Source organism: Vipera ursinii (genome assembly GCF_947247035.1).
Source record: "Vipera ursinii genome assembly, chromosome: 1".
Classification (NCBI taxonomy): Eukaryota; Metazoa; Chordata; class Lepidosauria; order Squamata; family Viperidae; genus Vipera; species Vipera ursinii.
This window is the reverse complement of record NC_139512.1, coordinates 68,298,444-68,318,608: the sequence shown is the minus strand read 5'-3', so window position 1 is coordinate 68,318,608 and position 20,165 is coordinate 68,298,444. Positions and strand designations below refer to the sequence as shown.

At 40.8% G+C, this 20,165-nt stretch overlaps 1 protein-coding gene across 2 annotated transcripts in view; it reads left to right on the top strand.

Annotated features, from left to right (window-relative positions):
• ZNF106 (zinc finger protein 106) overlaps positions 1-20,165 on the top strand; it is a 43,664-nt gene that overhangs the window by 10,331 nt on the left and 13,168 nt on the right. Inside the window, exons 4-17 of one of the 2 annotated variants that reach the window (XM_083350569.1) lie at positions 1,369-1,563; positions 3,684-5,693; positions 7,975-8,599; positions 9,569-9,638; positions 10,170-10,324; positions 10,944-11,004; positions 13,972-14,334; positions 15,152-15,196; positions 15,311-15,929; positions 16,679-16,734; positions 17,715-17,860; positions 18,565-18,603; positions 19,404-19,538; positions 19,960-20,076. In XM_083350569.1, coding sequence (XP_083206695.1) covers positions 1,369-1,563; positions 3,684-5,693; positions 7,975-8,599; positions 9,569-9,638; positions 10,170-10,324; positions 10,944-11,004; positions 13,972-14,334; positions 15,152-15,196; positions 15,311-15,929; positions 16,679-16,734; positions 17,715-17,860; positions 18,565-18,603; positions 19,404-19,538; positions 19,960-20,076 — 4,636 coding nt within the window. Of the gene's footprint in view, positions 1-1,368; positions 1,564-3,683; positions 5,694-7,974; positions 8,600-9,568; positions 9,639-10,169; positions 10,325-10,943; positions 11,005-13,971; positions 14,335-15,151; positions 15,930-16,678; positions 16,735-17,714; positions 17,861-18,564; positions 18,604-19,403; positions 19,539-19,959; positions 20,077-20,165 lie in introns of both variants that reach the window. The other variant, XM_083350568.1, reaches the window with a different exon arrangement.

The window sequence follows — 20,165 nt, the reverse complement described above, 5'->3', positions numbered from 1 at the left end:
TTCAAATGTTGACCATCTAACCCAGGGGTCCCCAACCTGTGGCCCATGGCCCACTACCAATCTTTGGCCTATTCGCAACTGGGCCACGTGGAGTGGTTGGCTGGTGCGCATGCGTTTATGCACACGCACAGCCCCACTCACACGAGCGTTGCAGGTGCTCACAGCCCCTCTTGTTCAAGCATCGTGAGCACTCGCCTCACTCGCGTGAGGGTCTCAGGGATTCGGGGCCTCAGTTGCGCAAGCGCTCGGGGCCTCACACAAGTGTCATGGGTGATTGTGGCCTCATGTGAGCGTCACAGGTGCTCTCGGCCCCACTTGCGTGAACAAAGGATGCTCGTACGTGCACATGAGTGTACAGGTGCACCTGTTCCTCCCACAAAACTGTCCCCTCTCCCCCCACCCCACTCCCACTCTCCACCCCCTTGCCACCAACCTGGAAAGGTTGTGGAATTCTGATCTAACCTTTGCAAAAGAATTCTGATTTTGGCATTTTCATCTGAGATCACAAAATCTCACAAAGTTTTGGAAAATTGCAGCCTTAAAAATAAAAGTTAAAGATTTTTTTTATTTTATTTTAATAAGTTTCTTGCCCTATTTTGGCAGCGACAACTATCCTCTCTTCAAAGCATTTTGAGGCTTTCCTTCTCTGAAAGCTTCCAACTCTGGAAGCTAAATATGTAGGATTTTTATTTCTTGCCACTTGTCTGACAGCTGCCTGTTCCCTCCAGCTGAAATAATTTTGTGTCTTTAGCCTAATCCTCGCCAAGCGGAGAATGGGCAACTTGCATTTTCTGAAACCAAATAAAGTACAGTGAATTGGAGACTCCCTTGCAGTCTTTGAATTCCAGGCCACTGTGCCAGTTGTCCCGGGTTAGGTTTCACTGGGTTAAGATTGGCTGCCGAACTTTTCTCTCCCCTCCTCTGCTGAGGAAAGCTGAGACAGAGAGCTTAATTCTAGCTTCTGACACTGGTTTCCCCCAGTGCAGCTGGCACCATGGAGGTGCTTGAGAGCGGCTTCAGCTAGCTCTGCAAGCCCCCCCCCCGGCTCTGCTATGTTTCCTTTCACAAGATTTTGAGTACAGCAATTCAAGAAGAATCCCAGATGTGACCCTTTTGCTTATTATCAAGTTCGTTACCTCTTGATTGTTGGAAAAAAATAATAATAATCTGAAATTCACCAAGAAACAGCCAAGCGAATTCAAAAGAAAGAAAAAAAACCTAGAAAGCAACAGGTTTATTATTTTATTTTTTTGAACTTCAGCCTAAATTACCGGCTCTTGTGTCTCAAAGGAAACCGAATTAAGATCAGCCTTGTTTTGCCATGCCTGTGGGAAGAATTGAGTGCCCACCTTCTCCTTCTTTCCCCAGGGACAGCAATCACGAGTGCCAAGTCTGCAGGGTGACGGTGGTGGGCTTGTCGGCATACGCCAAGCACATCTCCAGCCAGTTGCACAAAGACAGTGTGGAAAGCCCCGATGCCGAGGAAGAAAAAGAAAAGGCCGACGAAGAATACTTCGACAAGGAACTGATCCAGTTAATACAGCAAAGAAATGAACAAAACCGGTGAGCGCTTCCACTTTTGATTGATTTGCACTTTATGAAGTTCTTGATTGGTTCTCTGAACAAAATAAAATGCTTTTCGAAAGCGCAGGGCGTGCCTTCTGGGCAGTCTGGAGTTGCCTGCAGCTGGGAGAATTCACCACAGCTGACTAACTTGCTATTTTAAGTTTATGATTTAGAAGTGTTTGGTTTTGGAGTAATGCTTTCTGAATTCACCATTAAACCTGGCTACTATTGATATAGCTTTCTCTGCGTGAAATAGCTGCGGATTTATTTTTGCCACTTATATTTAAACATACCTAATATGGATATTGAAAGGGACGCGGTGGCTCAGTGGGTTAGGACACTGAGCTTGTCGATCGGAAGGTCGGCAGTTTGGCGGGTCGAATCCCGAGTGCCGCGTAACAGAGTGAGCGCCTGTTACTCGTCCCAGCTTCTGCCAACCTAGCAGTTCGAAAGCACGTAAAAATGCAAGTAGAAAAATAGGGACCACTACTGTGGGAAGGTAACAGCGTTCCGTGTGCCTTTGGCGTCTAGTCATGCCGGCCACATGACCACGGAGACGTCCTCGGACAAGCGCTGGCTCTTCGGCTTTGAAACGGAGAGGAGCACCGGCCCCTAGAGTCGGAAACGACTAGCACGCATGTGCGGGGGAACCTTTACCTTTACCTTTAATATGGATATTAAGATTCTTCTATGTAAGTATACTATCCAGTCATCCATCGCATGCCTTTTGCACTTCACAAACTTTTGTCCAGGTCACAGTAACTAATTCTACCAGATTTATAACCTATTTTTATTACATCGTGCAAAATAAATTGAAACTAGGCTGGGCTTTTGGCTTAAAGGTGGAGAGTTCACCCTTAATTTTTATGTGTATGCAAAAACCTGAAACTACAAAACTGGACAGTTTTTTTTAGAATTGTGTTAAATTCCTCATGGGTTTTGAAACGTAAATGCATTTCTGATCAACCTCTCTCACTCTAGCATAATATTTTTAGAGTTTGCTGTAAAAGAATGTATCGCATTTCAATCTTTGGAAGAGAAGAGCGGTGCAACTCATTCAGAGTGATATTTCAGTGGCAGCAAGCCAGTGAGTAAAACACTGCTTCACAAAAGATTGAGGCAGATACGTATTCCCCTGAGTCTGTGCAGCTGCTTTGCAGGCTTTCCTAGATTGTACGCACATGAAAGTAGATAGGCACTGAATTCCACTGTGACTGGTATTTAAGCAAAGCCTGGGAAGGCTCTCAAAATGGCTGTGCCAAACCTTCAGGGCAAGGTGACTGTTTTCAGCACTTTACTGTTGACAGTACCATAAAACATCCTTTTGGACGATTTGGAAAAAATCGTTCATGGCTTTCATTTCACTGCTTTTAGTAATGTGCAGTTTAAAGACCATGTATTTGCTTTGGTTAAGTTGGCTGATGTATAGTCCTCTGTAAGGTAGAAAGAATTTTGTTTGGGTCGTCACCAATTCTGTCCATCCTCTCCGACATCAAAGTGTGATACTTCCATCTTTCCTTCCTTCCTTTGGTTGGAGAGAGAAGGAGTCAGTGAAACTGAAGAAATCAGTTATGTATCTGACTAAGTGAATTTCAGTATTGGTATCTTCCACTTACGCAGTAGTTTATTAAAGAGCTTTAAATGTTTCTCCTGTCCAGTTGTGACCAACTCAAAAGTACTTAGGTCTGAGCTTTTCCCTAAGAAATAGTTCCATCATATATTATTTGATATGCTGGGGTAAAAAAATAATAGCAAAAGGGTGATGTATATATGGAGTTTTGCTTTGAGTGTTTGTCCCACTTGAAAGTAAAAGGTAATTTCAAGTTGGTTTTCATTTGAACTTTGATCTTTACTTCCTTAGAAGAAATTGTTATTTGACATTCTTGATTAAAGAAACTAACAAAAATGTAGAATGGGATTTAAGCCAGGATTTTATTTATTTATTTTTATTTTTATTTTATTTTTATTACATTTATATCCCGCCCTTCTCCGAAGACTCAGGGCGGCTTACAAGCTTTTACAGTTTTAACAAATTTTTTGTTATTTTGATTATTAAATTATTAGATGTAAATATGTGTGTCTTTGATCATTAAATGAAAATGTTTATGTCTTTGTAGGACAAGTGAATTTTGTCACGTAAACTGTGAAGCAGAAGGTGATGACAGGAGATTGCGAAGGCGGCAAAATGACAGACTCCCTTATCAAGACCGAGATCATTATGATACAACATTGAGGAGGCATCAGGGACCATCACAGAGGGACTGGAACTGGGAAAAGGATAGTTTCTTAAATTCCAAGCAAGGAAAATTCACTCACTCTGCCAGGAATTCTACTAATTCAAACAGACATCTCAGTAGCCAAAGAGGACGACTTGGGTGGCATCAAAATGGTTCCAGAGGACCTCCAAGTCGATACCATAACTATGGAAACACTGGCGGTATTTGGCATCAGAATGACAGAGGTGGAACATCAGGTTGGCATCATCATGATAGAGGAAGAAATTCCAGTTGGGGTTCTGAAGCAAACAATGTGTTTTCCAACTGGCAGTCCAAAACTGTAAGGGGGCACCGGAAATCTGTTCAACCAAATGGAAATGGATGGAACATTGGAAGAAACAGAGCTGTAAACAGTAGTTCTCAGGTAGACAGCATGGATACTTCCTGGTTAAAAATAAATAGTATGCAGGATAATTACAGCAGTGAAAATTATACATGGCAATGGCAGGAGGGTGTGGCAAATTATACCGGTCTTGATAATCAAAATGGCAATCCTGACTGCTTATTGGATTTCACGAGTGATCAGCTACCTTCAGATCAGTTACTAAATTTCAGTGTTTCTAAGCATTCAGAGAGTAAGAATTCCAAAGTCAGTAGAAAGTGCAATAGTCCTTCTCGAGAAAAGATGAACCGGTGGGCTCCTTATCCTTCCCAGAAGACCGTAGAGCAGCAGCCATTGTCTGAAGAGATTGCAGCTAAATCATCAGAGAAAGCATCGTCTCAGCTGTCTTCAGAATCAGCAGATCCTAAAGCCAACAACCCTAAAGTGAAAAAATGTGAAGAGAGTTCTTCAGGATCTTCAGCTAACAGTAAAACATCCCTGAAAGTGGCACCAGGCAAAGCGCCAGCGGCCTGCGCAAGTGAGAACAAATCAAGTAAAGCTGAAAGCAAAAGTAGCAAGATGCCTTCCTTGAAGTCCCCACTTCTAGCTATTCCAGATATTAAATCCTGTTCCAAAAAAAAAAATTCAAAGAATCTCTTGAAACGTGCCCACGTCTCCTCATCTTCTGGGGAAGGCCAAAGTCAGCTGAGTACAGAGGCTAGCAATTCCTGGAATAAATCCAAGCTGAACAATAATGCATGTAACTATAGCAGTTTAAAAGGGAGCACACCTCTATTTAGCAGCAATGAAAGCCTAAACAAAGCATTGGAGAAGGCCAAAGATGAATTCCAGCATAGTCGTTCTTTTCAGAAGATACATGAAGTCCAGTTCGAAGGAGTAGAGAACAATTACAATGGTAATAAACCAGGAAACATAAATACTTCCCCAAATTCTTATTCACCTTGTGGCCTTGCTGAACCTGATCACATTGCAGCTAAAAATGATAACTGTTTAAATGAACTGAATGGTGCTCATAAAAAACACATTGAACTCCAAAAGGAGATCCTAGACACTTTGTCAAACTATCCCTGTGAGTTAGATATTGAGTTGAAAACAACTCTGGAAGAAGATGGGGATGACGATGTTACGAAATCAAATGATGCTCCCGAAAAAGAAGATGGTGGAGATAATTCAAATCACGAGCTGCTCAAAGGTACTATAGGGCAGTCTACTAGTCCTCTTCTTCCTGAACTGAGTAAACTTGGGTTCCCAGCGTCTCTCCAAAGAGACCTGACATGGCGCACTAGCTTAAAAAATAAAATTAGCTCTCATTTGCCTGAGCCAAATCTCAATAATGCAAGGCGCATTCGAAATGTGAGTGGTCACCGGAAGAATGAGACAGAAAAAGAATCTGGATTGAAACCTACTTTGAGGCAGATTATCAGTGCGTCTCGTAGAAATGTAAACTGGGAGCAGGTTATTCAGCAGGTGACAAAGAAAAAACAAGAACAAGGCAAAGGTTTACCAAGGTTTGTAATCTTACCAAGGACATTCTTACTTTACAGCATGTCTGAAATGTGTGTGTGTGTGTGTGTGTGTGTGTGTGTGGTGGTGGTGGGGGTTTCACTACAAAACTGTAGGAAAACTAAAAATTCATTGAATAAATGTGTTTATGTATTTGTTGTAGAATTACTAACAATATTGTGAAATTAACATAATTAAACTTAATAAATATCACATGAGTGTTATAAAGTTATAAAAGTGGCTACCCCAATATAGAGCCTTGGTGGAGCAGTGGGCTAACGCCTCCTTCAGTAACACCAGCTGCCTGCAATTAGTGCAGGTTCGAGTCCCACCAGGCTCAAGGTTGACTCAGCCTTCCATCCTTCCGAGGTAGGTAAAATGAGGACCCAGATTGTTGGGGGCAATAAGCTGACTTTGTAATAATGCCGCTTGGGGGTGTGTGTGAAAGCCCTAATAAGCAGGCATATACATAGAATGAAGGCTACTGCTAAGCTTGTAAGCCGCCCTGAGTCTTCGGAGAAGGGCGGGATATAAATGGAATTAAAATAAAAAATAAATAAATAGTATATGCACTTAACATCAAATTGACTATAAAATTACAAAAATAACCTTAGGATTCTCCCCCCCACCCCCCCAAAAAATCTAGGGGATATTTAAAGAAACAGTATTATATAACTGGATTATGAGCCTTGGAATAAGAAATACGTTTATTTTAATTGTAGATTGTTATATTTGATATTTTCCATAATTACACTGATGTTATTCTGTCTTCCCTTTAGTTTGATTCACTATTCTTATTGCAAAAGATATCCTTGCATTTAAATCAGTAGAAAGAGCTGCATGCAGTCAACCTATTGAACAAGATTGACTGGTTTTTGAATAGGTTTTTAGCATTTAAGATTTCAGTAGTGTATATCCTTTTGCTCATATTGTGTTGTAATTATGTAAAATTGATTATAAGTTTTTAATCTCTGCCTTCCCATCCATTTCAGCAATGGTTAAGGTGCTATTTTACACTTATATTGAAAAACCTGTTAGCCCATCAATATACAAGATAGTATTTAGGCTAATTTATATGCAAGCTTCCTTCATAGAATTTAACTTCATGAAGAGAAAGTCTAACTGGAGAATCTTCAGTCACACTGGCTTGGTTCATATATAACCCTAGAAAGGATTGTTTGCTTTTCCCCTTAAAAAAAACCTCTCCCAAAATGGGCTCTAGCACTGGCCACTTTTGGTGGACAGCCTTCAATGACCCTTACAAAGCTCTTGAGCAAATGGAAGTTGTACTAATCTATGTTATCCTAAAGGTGTTTTTCAAAGGCAACTGGACTTACTTCATTTTTCCCTTTAAAACTTTTTGCTTCTCATACAAGAAGCTTCTTCAGTCCAGGCTGAATGATGGAGAATGGAAGAGTTTATGTTCCTTAGCAGTCATCTGGCCGTTAGCTCCTTGAGAGTCTTTGAGGCCACTTGGGGGTATATCTGTACCCTTAGGGTCACCTGAATCAGAGTGCAAATGGGTTTGGGACTACCGAAGGGACTGTGTTGTAGACAAGGGATAGGTGGCGTCATATCCCTCCCCCTCTGTTAAGAGAGGGCTGTTCAATTTTAATGTTGATGGCCACTTTGACCCTTCCGCTCAGACCAGTGGTCCTCATATATATAACGTAATATAAATAGAATATAAACCCTTGCATCCCCCACCATTTCCCCAGAACTGAAGAAGCTTCTTGGCTGAGAAGCGAAATATTTTCAAGGGAAAAAACTAAGAAAATCCAGTTTCCTTTTGAAAAACATCTTTGGGACAACCATGATCTGGATTATTGAGAATCTCCGTAGACATATTCTCTTTTATGGCTTCCGATGACGTGTATGAATCTGGCCAATATTTTGCTCATCTAAGAGTGGCTAAAAATATTGACTTGGCTTTAGGTAAGTCCAGGTAACTGTGTGCAAAAGATAAAATAATTGAGCTCCATAGTTAGAGAAATCCGTTAATGTTGCTGAAGTATTTGTAGACAAAATTTAAACTAAAGATGTCTTCAAATCCAGCTGTATTCCCTATATAACTTCATGAACACATGCATGTTGTTTTCTGAACGGAAGTACATTGCCACTGACTTCTTCTAAAATGCTTCTCTAATTCCACAGTCTAGCCTTACAGCCAGGAATTTTCCACGCTTATCTCTCCTTAGCTTTTGACATTAAACTAAGCTGAGAGAAGTGGTTGTGTCTTTTTAAAAAAAAGTTTCACTCATAAATGTTTCACGGTTGTGTTTTAAGGTTTGGCATTGAGATGGTTCCACTCATCCAGAATGAACAAGAAGGCCTTGAGTTGGATGAAGAAGTTGACCTCACCAGTCTCGAAGGATTCCAGTGGGAAGGGATATCTATAGGTTCCCCAGGAACAGTTAGGAAACGTAGCCTCTCGGAAAGTAGCGTGGCGGTCGATAAGACAGCCTCCATGTACAGTTTCTTTAATAATCAAGGCACAAGTCAAGAAGACAAGCAGAACAATTCTGGTTCAGTTGCCAAGTCTGAGGATACAACAAGTGGAATTCAGACATTAGAAGATGCTGTGGTTACTGTGAAACAGGAGTCATCTTCTCTTCCTTCCTCCCCGTTCAAGGCCGAGAGGACTGATTTAATTTCAAGCGAAAGGAAACTCAGCCTCCAGACTACCCCAAATGTCGCTATCTTTAGTACCAGCGAAGGCCAGAGAAGCCTTGACTCTGCCATTCATCTATCTGAAAACAGAGGAATATTGGAGAATGCAGAAGAACATTCCACCCTGGTTTTAGGCCTTGCGGACATCAGTGCTCTAGATGCAGCTACCGATAGCAGCTATACATCAAGCAATGAGCAGAACGATAGCCAGGGGATGGGGAAGAAAAGAAGGATAACAGGAGTAAGTCCTCTATATGCTACTAGAAGTGATTTTATTTTATTTGCAGCCATTGAATTCATCCATAGGCGTAGTAGCACTTTGGTAAAAGAACCATTTAATGCAGAATCCCACCTAAGCACGTTTATTTATTCTGTCTAGTCATGGTAGTTACTTCAATCTAAAACCCTGTTTGCCAACCTCATAAAAGCATTCAGTTTTACCTTCCCTAATCCCCCAGTAAGCACAGTCAATTATCATGTTGAATGAGAGACTATAGGAGTTGAAATCCAAGTTGTAGAAGCCGCGTTATACTGGATAGTTATCCTTTCGTTATGTGTGTTCTTATTTAGGTTGTAAAAATATTGTACTGGCTTTTATCACTTTCAGACTAGTATTAGTAGTATTATTAGTAGAGCCTTGGTGGAGCAGAGGGCTAATGCCTCCTTAAGTAACACCAGCTGCCTGCAATTAGTGCAGGTTCGCATCCCACCAGGCTCAAGGTTGACTCAGCCTTCCATCCTTCCGAGGTAGGTAAAATGAGGACCCAGATTGTTGGGGGCAATTAAGCTGACTTTGTAATAATGTCGCTTTGGGGGTGTATGAAAGCCCTAATAAGCAGGCATATACATAGAATGAAGGCTACTGCTAAGCTTGTAAGCCGCCCTGAGTCTTCGGAGAAGGGCGGGATATAAATGGAATTAAAATAAAAAAATAAAGAAATTGTTTTTTCTTAAGTTCTTGGTAGGGAGGGTATTAGTAATGAAAAATCAATGCAGAGTCTTGGCTACATCTGTTTCATTAGATGTGTGATTGCCTGTGGATCAAACTGAGGTCACACAAAGAAAGTATGCCTCAGTAATTTAATGGTAGTTCATTGGTTTAATTATTTCACTTGAAAATAATTCTCATGGGGAAAAAATGCTACTAGTTCTAAACATTATGTGCAGTGTTGGCTTAACTGACTAGAAATGTTAATCTTTTAATTTCTAGGAGGGCTCCTGTCCTGAAATCCCAAGTTTAGAAAGAAAGACTAAACGAAGGAAGATCAAAGGGAAAAAAGGTGGGTGATTGCGGTCAGCTAACATCTCATTATTGCCTTCAATTTATATTTTAGGAGTTTAGTGTACAATAATAATTGTATTTCCTGTGGAGACCAAAGTTAAGTTATCTCCATAATCTTTCATGATTACAGTAAGCTAATACACATGCTTGTTCTGCAGAATGCATAAGAAAAAGGTGTTCCCAAGAATGATAAAGTAAAGTTAATCCTTAAGTGAAAGGCACCATCAAACACAACATGATTTATATAGAGATTAGATCAGGGGTAGGCAACCTTGGCTCTTTTATGACTCGTGGACTTCAACTCCCAGAATTCCTGAGCCAGCCATGCTGAGGAGAAATGGAGAGGTTTCCATGCTGAGCCATGCTGGCTCAGGAATTCTGGGAGTTGAAGTCCACGAGTCATAAAAGAGTCAAGGTTGCCTACCCCTGGTTTAGATGGTGCTGAAACAGCTGACATAGACAATCGCTTTCTAAATGTCTCCCAAATGTCATGTCCCTCCATGATGTTTTACAACATTTTCTTTTGTAGAGCGTTCTCAGGTGGATCAGCTGCTGGTTATTTCCCTGCGAGAGGAAGAACTAAGCAAATCATTACAGTGCGTAGATGAAAGCCTCCTGCAGGCTCGAGCTGCTCTGCAAGCAGCTTATATTGAAGTCCAACGTTTACTTGTAGTGAAACAGCAGGTATTTCATAAATTGGAGTCTATTTGCTCTGATTCCTGCAATTTCAGAAGGATGTTATCGGGTTTCTCCAAAAATAAGACCCAGTCTTATTTTTATTTTGCCTCCAAAAGAGGCATCAGGTCTTATTTGTGTGTGTGTGTGTGTGTGTGTGTGTGTGTCTGTGTGTCTGTCTGTCTTTTCCATTCACTTCCGGCACTGACAACCCCACTTCTGGGACCGAAGAAGTAGCTTTATTCTGCGGCTGAGAATGGAGCTTGGCCTGCATTTTGCAGTCAAAGGCCTTTCTGGAAGGCCACAGTAGCCGAGAACCGAGCTATGGATTGAATCCATAGCTCGGTTCTCGTCTGCAGTGGCCTTCCAGAAAGGTCTCTGACTGTGAAATGCAGGTCCAGGGTTGCCGCAGAAAAAGTGGGTTGGAGAGGAGAGGCCTGGCTGCAAGGTAAGTGGGTGCGGGGTGCGTGGGGGCAGCTCCACAACCCCACTTCTTCCCTACCTTGATTTTTAGGTGTGTGCCTCACCCCAAAACCTCAGCTTATTTTTGAGGTAGGGCTTATTTTTGGGATAGGTCTTACTTTCACAGTATTTGCTGCTCCTTATTTAAATCTCTTTTATTTTCTAGGTATCAGTAGAAATGGGATCTCTGAGGACTCAGAGGATTCAGATCCTGCAGGGGTTACAAGGTAACTTTGCTGACTTAGAGCTATGTTCCATCTGGATCTTGGCTTTTGATCTGGTATATGCAACACAAAACAGTGAGATGTTCTCAGATTCCGAGTTTCTTAAATACATCCCACAGCTTGGTAGGGTTACCGCAATCAAAATCTTTTCTGTAGTCAGTATACTTACTTATTTGGGGAATTCTTTCATTTTCCCAATTACTCAGATTTCTAAATCCAGCTTCTGGCGTCTTCTTTTCTAATCTATGTTGGCGATCCTAAGCATTTTGCTAGGATGTGAAATTAAGAATATTTGCTATGGACTGCACACATCGTTATGTCTTCTTTCTTTGGCATTCTTATGTAGACTTATTTTTTTTAATCTTTTGGCTATTTTATTGTTCTCTTGATTTATTGATGTAGTTTAGTTAGAACTTTTACAGATTCTCCATCTTTGACGGCAGATTTCTGTAGATGTTCCATCAGTTCTTGTAGCCTAACAACTATAGTGCTGATGTAATTTCAATGTCTTAGGCCCGGGATACTTGCAGGACCATCTGCTGCCGGCAACGAATTCCCATCGCCCAGTACGCTCACACAGAGAAGGCCTCCTCAGGGTACCGTCGGCTAGACAATGTCGGCTGGCGACCCCCAGGGGGAGAGCCTTCTCTGTGGGAGCGCCAGCCCTATGGAACCAGCTCCCCCCTGAGCTTCGGATGGCCCCAGATCTCCGGTCCTTTCGCCGCGGCCTCAAAACACTCCTTTTCCACCTGGCTGACCTGGACTGACAGGGATTTTAATTATGTTTACAATTTTAACTCTAATCTTTAATTTATTTCAATTTTAAATTTTAATTTACTGTACAGAGACCTTTAATTTTTGTTGTTGTTAGCCGCCCTGAGTCCCTCGGGAGATAGGGCGGGATATAAGTCCCATTAATAAATAAATAAAATAAATAAATTTCATCTTCTACTGGGGATTTTGTCAATAGGAAATATCTTCTGTGGCATCCTGGTTGTTGACATCTCTGTGGTACAGAAGTTCATTTCTTCCATTTTTTGAGAACAGTATAGAATTTTTTCAGAGCGAAATTTCATTCCTTCCATTTTTAGCTTATTTAAATCACCATAACTGATAATAGGAAAGCCATTCTCAGCATGCCATTTCAAGTTTGGAACATTTTCTGAGTTCAGAGATTTTTGAAAATTCTTCTTGTTTTTCTGTGTCTGTTTCTATCTTTAATGTCTTTACAGATTTTCTGATATTGCCTCTGGTCTCATCTGACACTTCTCTGAAATGCTTTGTTATTTCTTGGTATACATAATATAATTAGCAGCCAGGTTTTACCCAGAAAACTCTTCAATATCAGGAGACAGGATAGGGTTTTGGACTTCATTCAGTAACGTGATCCTCAAATTGCATTACATAGGTAGTCCTCGACTTACAATAGTTTGTTTAGTGACTGTTTGAAGTTACAACGGCACTGAAAAAGTGACTTATGACCATTTTGCAGCATCCTCATCATCACGAGATTTACATTTGGGTGCTTGGCAACTGACTCATATTTATCACGGCTGCAGTGTGCTGGGGTCGCATGACCCCCTTTTGTGACCTGACCAACAAAGTCAGTGGAGAAGCCAGATTTGTTCAACAACTGGGTTACTAGTTTCACAACTGCAGTGATTCACTTAACAAATGTGACAAGAAAAGTTGTAAAGTGGGGCAAAACTCACTTAACAAATTTCTGATTTGGCAACATAAAATTGGGGCTCAGTTGTCATAAGTTGAGGGCTACCTGTACTGAGAACTGTTCATCTGCTATCGAGGTATATGATCTAATTCAGGGGTCTTCAAACTTGGCCCTTTTATGACTTGTGGACTTCAAGTCCCAGAATTCCTCAGCCAGGCACACTGGCTGAGGTATTCTGGGACTTGAAGTCCACAAGTCATAAAAGGGCCAAGTGTGAAGACCCCTGGTTTAATTGAAATAGGAAGCCATGCTGCTTCACTAGTGCATAGTGGAAGGTCTAAACTTAAGACTTCCCAACTTCCTTAATGTTTTTGCTTCTTTTCATTGCAGTTTTGGAGGTCACACGAAAATCTGCCCAGGGACCATCCACTTTACATATAACTAGTTCCCATAATACTCTTCTCTGATCAGTAATATTCACTGTGATGCCTCATAGTTTAGAAAGATTCCATCCTTATTAGTAATGTGGTTGCATTTTCTGATTGGGAACAAAAACCTATATTTGTTTTAAACAAATAAACATTTGCTGAGCATAATGTGAACCTCAATTGCTCTGCTCCTGTATGTCCTTGCACTGATAGTCATTGTGTACTTTGAGGTTGTTTTTTTTATTAATGAGCATTTTCAATCAATCTTTTCTGTACAGGACCCAGAAATATCTTTCCCAATAAATGGTACATTTTAGCCTGATGCTTTGATTTTCAGTATCTCATTTTTTTGTTAATTAAAAATATGGGAAAAATATTGAACAAGAAATGACATTGACAATGACAATACATTCAAAGGGGTGTACCTTTGAATATATTTGGTGGGGATGGGCACGATATGGGGGGAGGGAAAGGTTCCATATTTTGTTTACAGTTTGAGGCAGGTGGATGCTTTAAATTCTGTAGATATTTAAAAGAAGAAAGCTGTATAGAAAAATGAATGCTGTCTTGATCCCACAGCACGCTCAGCTTGCATGTGAATTTAGAAGATGAAAGGAAGCAGGTGGGCAATGTACTTCCTGGACAAGTCAAGTGTATGCAGAGTTTGGAAACCAATAGTAGGAGAATATTTGTAGCTTGGGATCCTTGTTGCTCTCTGAGCTTTGTTCTTTTCTTACATTACCCAAACTAGGTAACATCATTAGTGCTAGCGAGTTTGGAAAGTTTGGAAAACGTCAAGACAGAACGTGTGCCACATAATATTTTTTTATTAAAAAACAGATTTTAATATGAATTGTGTTGCTCCCTTCTTAGACACTTATGAGCCTTCAGAACAATCGCAATTGCAACAGCCACATCATAGCAGCACAAGTGAAAAAAGCCTTGGCAAGCTCCATTTGACACAGGATCCTACAGCTAATGCAGGTCTTCTTGCTCCTCTTCTGGAAGCTGTTCCACCTATCCCTGTGCAGATCCCTTCTCCTTTTGCAGCCCCTGTCCAAGAAAAGGCTTATCCTACATTCCAGACTGCTGTGGACGTTGCGCCCATCACAGTTCCTGATTCATCCATACAAATCAAGCAAGAAACTGTGTCTCCAGAGCTTAGAGAAGACTTCATGAATGTTCCTGAACAGAGTACTCCACGTTCCCCACAAACAGAACTTCACTTGCAGGATAGTATGTTGGTTTACTGTATATTAAAGATAAGTTGATCTCTCTCTCTCTCTCTCTCTCTCTCTCTCTCTCTCTCTCTCTCTCTCTCTCTCTCTCTCTCTCTCATTGTGATTATGGAGTCTTAATTTGGGATGAAAACTGAGCTATATCGGTCTGTAGAGTGAGCAAACCTGATCTTTAGTGGGTTTAGCATATACAGTATGCAGACACGATAAAGTAAGTTCATGACAATAATTGTGTCACTTTAACCAGTCTGTGACTTTTCACTAATGACTCAGCTTGTGGATGAATGAGAGAACAATTCCCAATTATTTAACTGAAGTAATATTTTTTCTTAGGGATACTCTTTATTTGAATACTTGATTTAAATAAATGTGTCGGAGCCCAATTCACTCATAGGTTGGTATTGCATTTATACGTTCTCTTCCTGAGAATTTCACAAACAGCTTGGATACCTTTCAATATTGTATCATGGTTGTGGTTTCCCAGGCTTAATTATGGCTTATTTCTATCCCAAGTTTAACTAAGCGTTTCAATTGACTTGCCATGTGTAACTTGAGAAAAATGTTCCAGAGGGTTTCATTGTTATCTACATTGTATAGATGCAGAAGTCATGCTAGGAGAAAATGACTTGCCTGAATCCTATTTACAGGAATTGGAGCCAATTTAATATTAGGCCCAGAGTATGAAATAATATTCTGATTAAGTGCTTGAATTGATTTTTGTAATTTGTCACCAAAAGTCATATATGATGAAGCTCAAGTATAACAGTTCATTGTTCAATTAGGTGAAAAAGGAATGTTCCATCTTCTTTCTTTAGGAAATACAAATCCACAGCCTTCGTTGTATCCAGTTATCACCGCTAGTATGTCCTTGTCCAGACTTATTGATTTCCAAGAAGCAAATCAAAACATTCAGAAATCTGTTCCAAATGTGGTGGAGACAAGGTTATCTGACCATTCTTCCCCTACTTGTTCAGGATCAATATCTTCATTGAAAACCCAAGACAAGATCATTCCAGTGGGCAACACCATATCTGAGCCATGCAGTGGCTCACTCGAAAGCCGGCCGTTTACTTCCGAACTTGCCACAAAGGGAAATAATATGCGGGCAACCAAACAGCCTGAGCAGGCGGCCATCTCTACGATGGGCGCCGCAGAATTCAAAATAAGCAAGAAGAAGAAAAAGCTGAAAAAAAAGAAAGCCCTCCGTGCAGCCCGTGTCCCTGAGAACAGTGATACAGAACAGGACGTGAATGATTCAAAACCATTTAGGAAAGCAAAGGCTGCAAAGGTACCCAAGGGAGAAAAAGTAACAACCTCCACCCCTCCGAAGCAAGAGGACGCTCAGGAAAGAAAGAGGAAGAAGGAGAATGACAGTGACGCATCCCTTGAATTTGTGGAAGTCCCTAAATCTCCTCTGGAAGTGGTGGCCATCACCTCCTCGGAATCGGAAAGTGAAAAACCAGATAGCCCTTCTAAGAGAGATACCTTGAACGCCACAGAGAAACTTTTGAGAGAGCCATCTCGCTCGAGCTACGATGAAGTGAGCTCTACTAGTGAGATTGGAGTAAACTATAAAGATGGTATTGGTAGAAGGTGAGCCGGCAAACTATATGTGTACCGATCGCTGTCTGCATTGTAGTGGCTTTTAATCTGGCTGGAATATTAGAGTTTATGGATTCTCGGGGGCAATGTAATTGGTGTTCTTAATATTTAGAAATCCTTTAGGACAGGGGTGTCAAATTCAATTTCATTGAGGGCCGCATCAGCATTGCGGTTGCCCTCAGGGGGCCGGGTGGGTATGGCCAGGCTAGGCGTGGCCTACTGGGTGGGCGTGGCTAGAGTGCGTATGGCCTACTGGGTGGGCGTGGCCAGCTCTACATCGTTCGCATCAAAGGTGCCTATGGGGGCCCGGACAGGAGTGGGGACAGATCTGAGGGTCTCTGGCAAAAGGAGGGTCTCCGGGCCAGGGCCAAGGCAGTGGGGGCCGTTCCCTCACTGTTTCCAGGATGGCTTCATGGGCCACATGAAACCACTTCGTGGGCCGGATCCGGCCCCCGGGCCTTGTGTTTGACATGTCTGCTTTAGGAATTCTAAAGGAATATTCAGGAAACCTTTAGCTGAGAAATGGTTTAAGAAAACAATCCAATTCGACATACTGAACCATATTCAGCAAACCACGTATGACAAAAATCCTATTTCATAGAAAGTTTGTGATTGTTGAGTTTTGCTCTAGTTTTCGTAGAATATTTTTCCAAGAAGATTCTCATGTATTATGTTTTGTAGTAGTGTTTTTCCCCCCCTAAACTACTTAAATTGCCAGTGGCATTTTCTTTCTTCTATAGTGTGGCTGAGACTCAGACATCCATATCGTTATTACGAGGATCAAAACCCTCATCAGGTACATCTGTTTGTGTATTGGTTTTCTTAATAGCAAAATAAGTATAAGATCTTTTGGAGGAGAAATTAAGCTGTAGTTTCTTGGAATTCAGTTGCTTCATACTGCTTTAATTATGCACTTAAAAATATTCTAAAATTTACAAAATACCCTTGCTAATTTCTTTTTTCCGAGGCTTTAACTTGAGGCTTCTTACATCTTTTGCTTGCTCTTTGATCCGTTTGGTGAAAGTTAAATTATCTTTCTTCTAGCCGGTAAATTGCTTATTTCTTTTTGTATTTCTTTGTATCTACTCTGTATGAAGAAGGAAGTCAAAGGCTACTTTGAGATAAATTTTGACTCAAGGAATTTAAGCATTTGGAAACAACTTCTAATTTGAGATGCGCTTCAGTAAACTTTTGAGGAGCTTTAATACAATCTTGTTGACGAGATGACAATAAAATATTATTCAAAGCCAACCATTTTTGTGCTATACTTATTTGTAACATATGTTTGTTTTACTCTTCTGGTGATGCAATACATTTCCATTCCTTTTCCCCTCATACTTACTGTACTCCTGTTGTGATGGCAAGCTTTTTCTGTTTGTTCCAGACTGTATCTATTATACTGTATTTTTATACTGTCTTTTTTCTTGATGAAGCTGCAGTTTAGTTCCTTTTCTTAACTCCATCAATTAACAGAGTCAAAACAAACTTGATTTGTTGCTCAGCTGAAGGGTTAGATAGGGCAGATAGGGAGACTGAGGAGACCTACGAGGGTTATTATGGGTTGGGAGAAGCAGCCTGGAAGGCTAGTAGCCTTTGCACATGTTGAAGAGTGGGTGTGGACAGCACTATGCTCCAGTGGGTAATGGGTGCAAGGAAGAAGAAATGGTTGGGTGTGAAGGCAAAGGGGAACCACTAACCATACCCAATACTTTAGAGGACCAAGCGCACTCATATGAATAGGATGTTTAATTGCAAACTTTGACTTATATTTGCCAGAAGTGTCTTCAGAGCCAGGTGAAGATGAGGATCCCACAGAAGGGATATTTGAGGGGCATTCGGCTTCAGTGAATGCCATTCAGATTTTTGGGAATTTGTTGTACACCTGCTCAGCAGACAAAACTGTCCGTGCGTATAACTTAGTGGTAAGTAGACCTGCTGAAGAGGTTATAGTTGGATTGTGACCTCTTTGACTCAAAGTAAATCTTGGGGCAATTAAAATGATTGAATAATTAGCAAAAGCGGAAAAGTAGGGCCGTCAATATTTTTTTAGACTGCAACTTTTAATAGCCTTGGAATAAATGCATCTCCCGATAAAACTGAAGCCTATTCAGTTTTGTGGGGAGGGATGAAGGAAACTTTATTATTAGAACCCTATTAATCAAATCTAAAAGGGACGCGGTGGCTCAGTGGGTTAGGACGCTGACCTTGTCGATCAGAAGGTCGGTAGTTTGGCGGGTCGAATCCTGAGTAACAGTGAGCGCCTGTTACTCGTCCCAGCTTCTGCCAACCTAGCAGTTCGAAAGCATGTAAAAATGCAAGTAGAAAAATAGGGACCACTACGGTGGGAAGGTAACAGCGTTCCGTGCGCCTTTGGCGTCTAGTCATGCCGGCCACATGACCACGGAGACGTCCTCGGACAAGCGCTGGCTCTTCGGCTTTGAAATGGAGATGAGCACTGGCCCCTAGAGTTGGAAATGACTAGCACGCATGTGCGGGGGAACCTTTACCTTTAATCAAATCTAGTGAATGCCATATGATACTTAACGTCTCTCTTAGAAAAAGAAACCAGTGATAGAAATACAAAATAATTCAAAATAATAAAAGATGTAACTTCTTGTGTTCCTAGGTTTTTGCAGATATATGCGTGCTGCTTCATGAAAAAGTGGTATCAAAATTTTTCTTACGGGGCTTAAGTTCATTATGAAATTGCAGCTCTTGAAGGAATGGTGGAACTTGCTAGAAGACAATATTAGGCAGGTAGTTTGGGACTATGTATAGGTAGTCCTCAACTAACAATTATAGTTGAGCCTGAAATGGATCTTAAATCATTGCAGTTGTTAGTGACTAAGTGACCGGGCCCAACTCTACAACTTTTTCTTTCTTTCTTGGAGCAGTCATTAAGTAAACACCATATTCGTTATGTGAATCCACTTTTATTCTATGTGTGCTTTTTGCTGGGAAAATAAGTAAATGCCAGAAACTGGCAAAAATCATTAAAAAAAATCACAGTTGAATGTGAGATGCTGTAAAAGTGTTGCCAAGTGCCCAAAATGTGATCATACGACTGTGGGAAGGTGTTGCAGCCATCGTAACTTTGAAATCGAGTCATAAGTAGCTTTTGGAAGGGTCTGTTGTAACTTCAAATTGTCACTAAGTGGTTGTAAGTCAAGAGCTATTATACCTGTAGTTCCATATGCACATTAAATTTCTTATATCTCTAAGAGCTGCCTGTCTATTGTAAGTGACAAGAACTGGTACCATGGCTTCCTACTTTGGAGGTGGGAAATACCCAGAAGCTGAGGTACAAGCCCCAAAATAATTTTAATAAAGCTAGAAACAAACCCCAAACCCCATGATCCTATGCATGGTCCTTGATTTCTCTCAAAAAGGGTGATCTTTACCTCTTAAAAGTTGCCCATCCTAATTTAAGTATCATCTGACCATATTTTGTTCTTCTTTTCGTAGAACAGGAAATGTGTGGGTGTCTTTGAAGGGCACGCTTCCAAAGTCAACTGCCTCCTGATAACTCAGACAGCAGGGAAAAATGTAGCACTCTATTCTGGCTCCAGTGATCACAATCTAAATTGCTATAACATCAAAGTAAGTGTAGAGATTATGTTGATGCAACTAATTAACCAGGAGGAAAATGGATTGCCTTTTGTAACTCTGAATTTTGTTAATTTGCTCCCCGTGCCAATCATGAGTGTTAGGATTGGCACTGGTAAACCTTTCCAGACATTTTGGAGTCTTGATATTTCTTCAGCTTTGTGGATCTTAAAGCATCTTCTAAGCATCTAAAAATGTGAAGTGGCTTCCAGAAATAAAAAAACACATTTTCACTGATGCAAAGTGATAATACTGTACTTGGATTACAATTTAAATAATTATTTAAGCCAAATGATTTGTATAATTTTATTATTTGTACGCATTCCTTGGTCTCAGATTGATAAAATTATGGCAGTGATTTATTTACAGAAGTCAAGGCAATACTATGTGTACATTACTTTTTTTTTCTTAATAGACAAGAGAACTTATTGATCAGTTTAAACTGGATGACCGTGTGCTTTGCCTACACAGTAGATGGAGGATCCTTTATGCCGGCCTTGCAAATGGAAATGTGGTCACTTTTAATATCAAGGTCAGTATAAGATATGTAAACATGGCTAATCTCCAAGAAGAAAGGCTGCTGTATCGTGTGATAACTGAAAAGGACAAATGAACATTGGA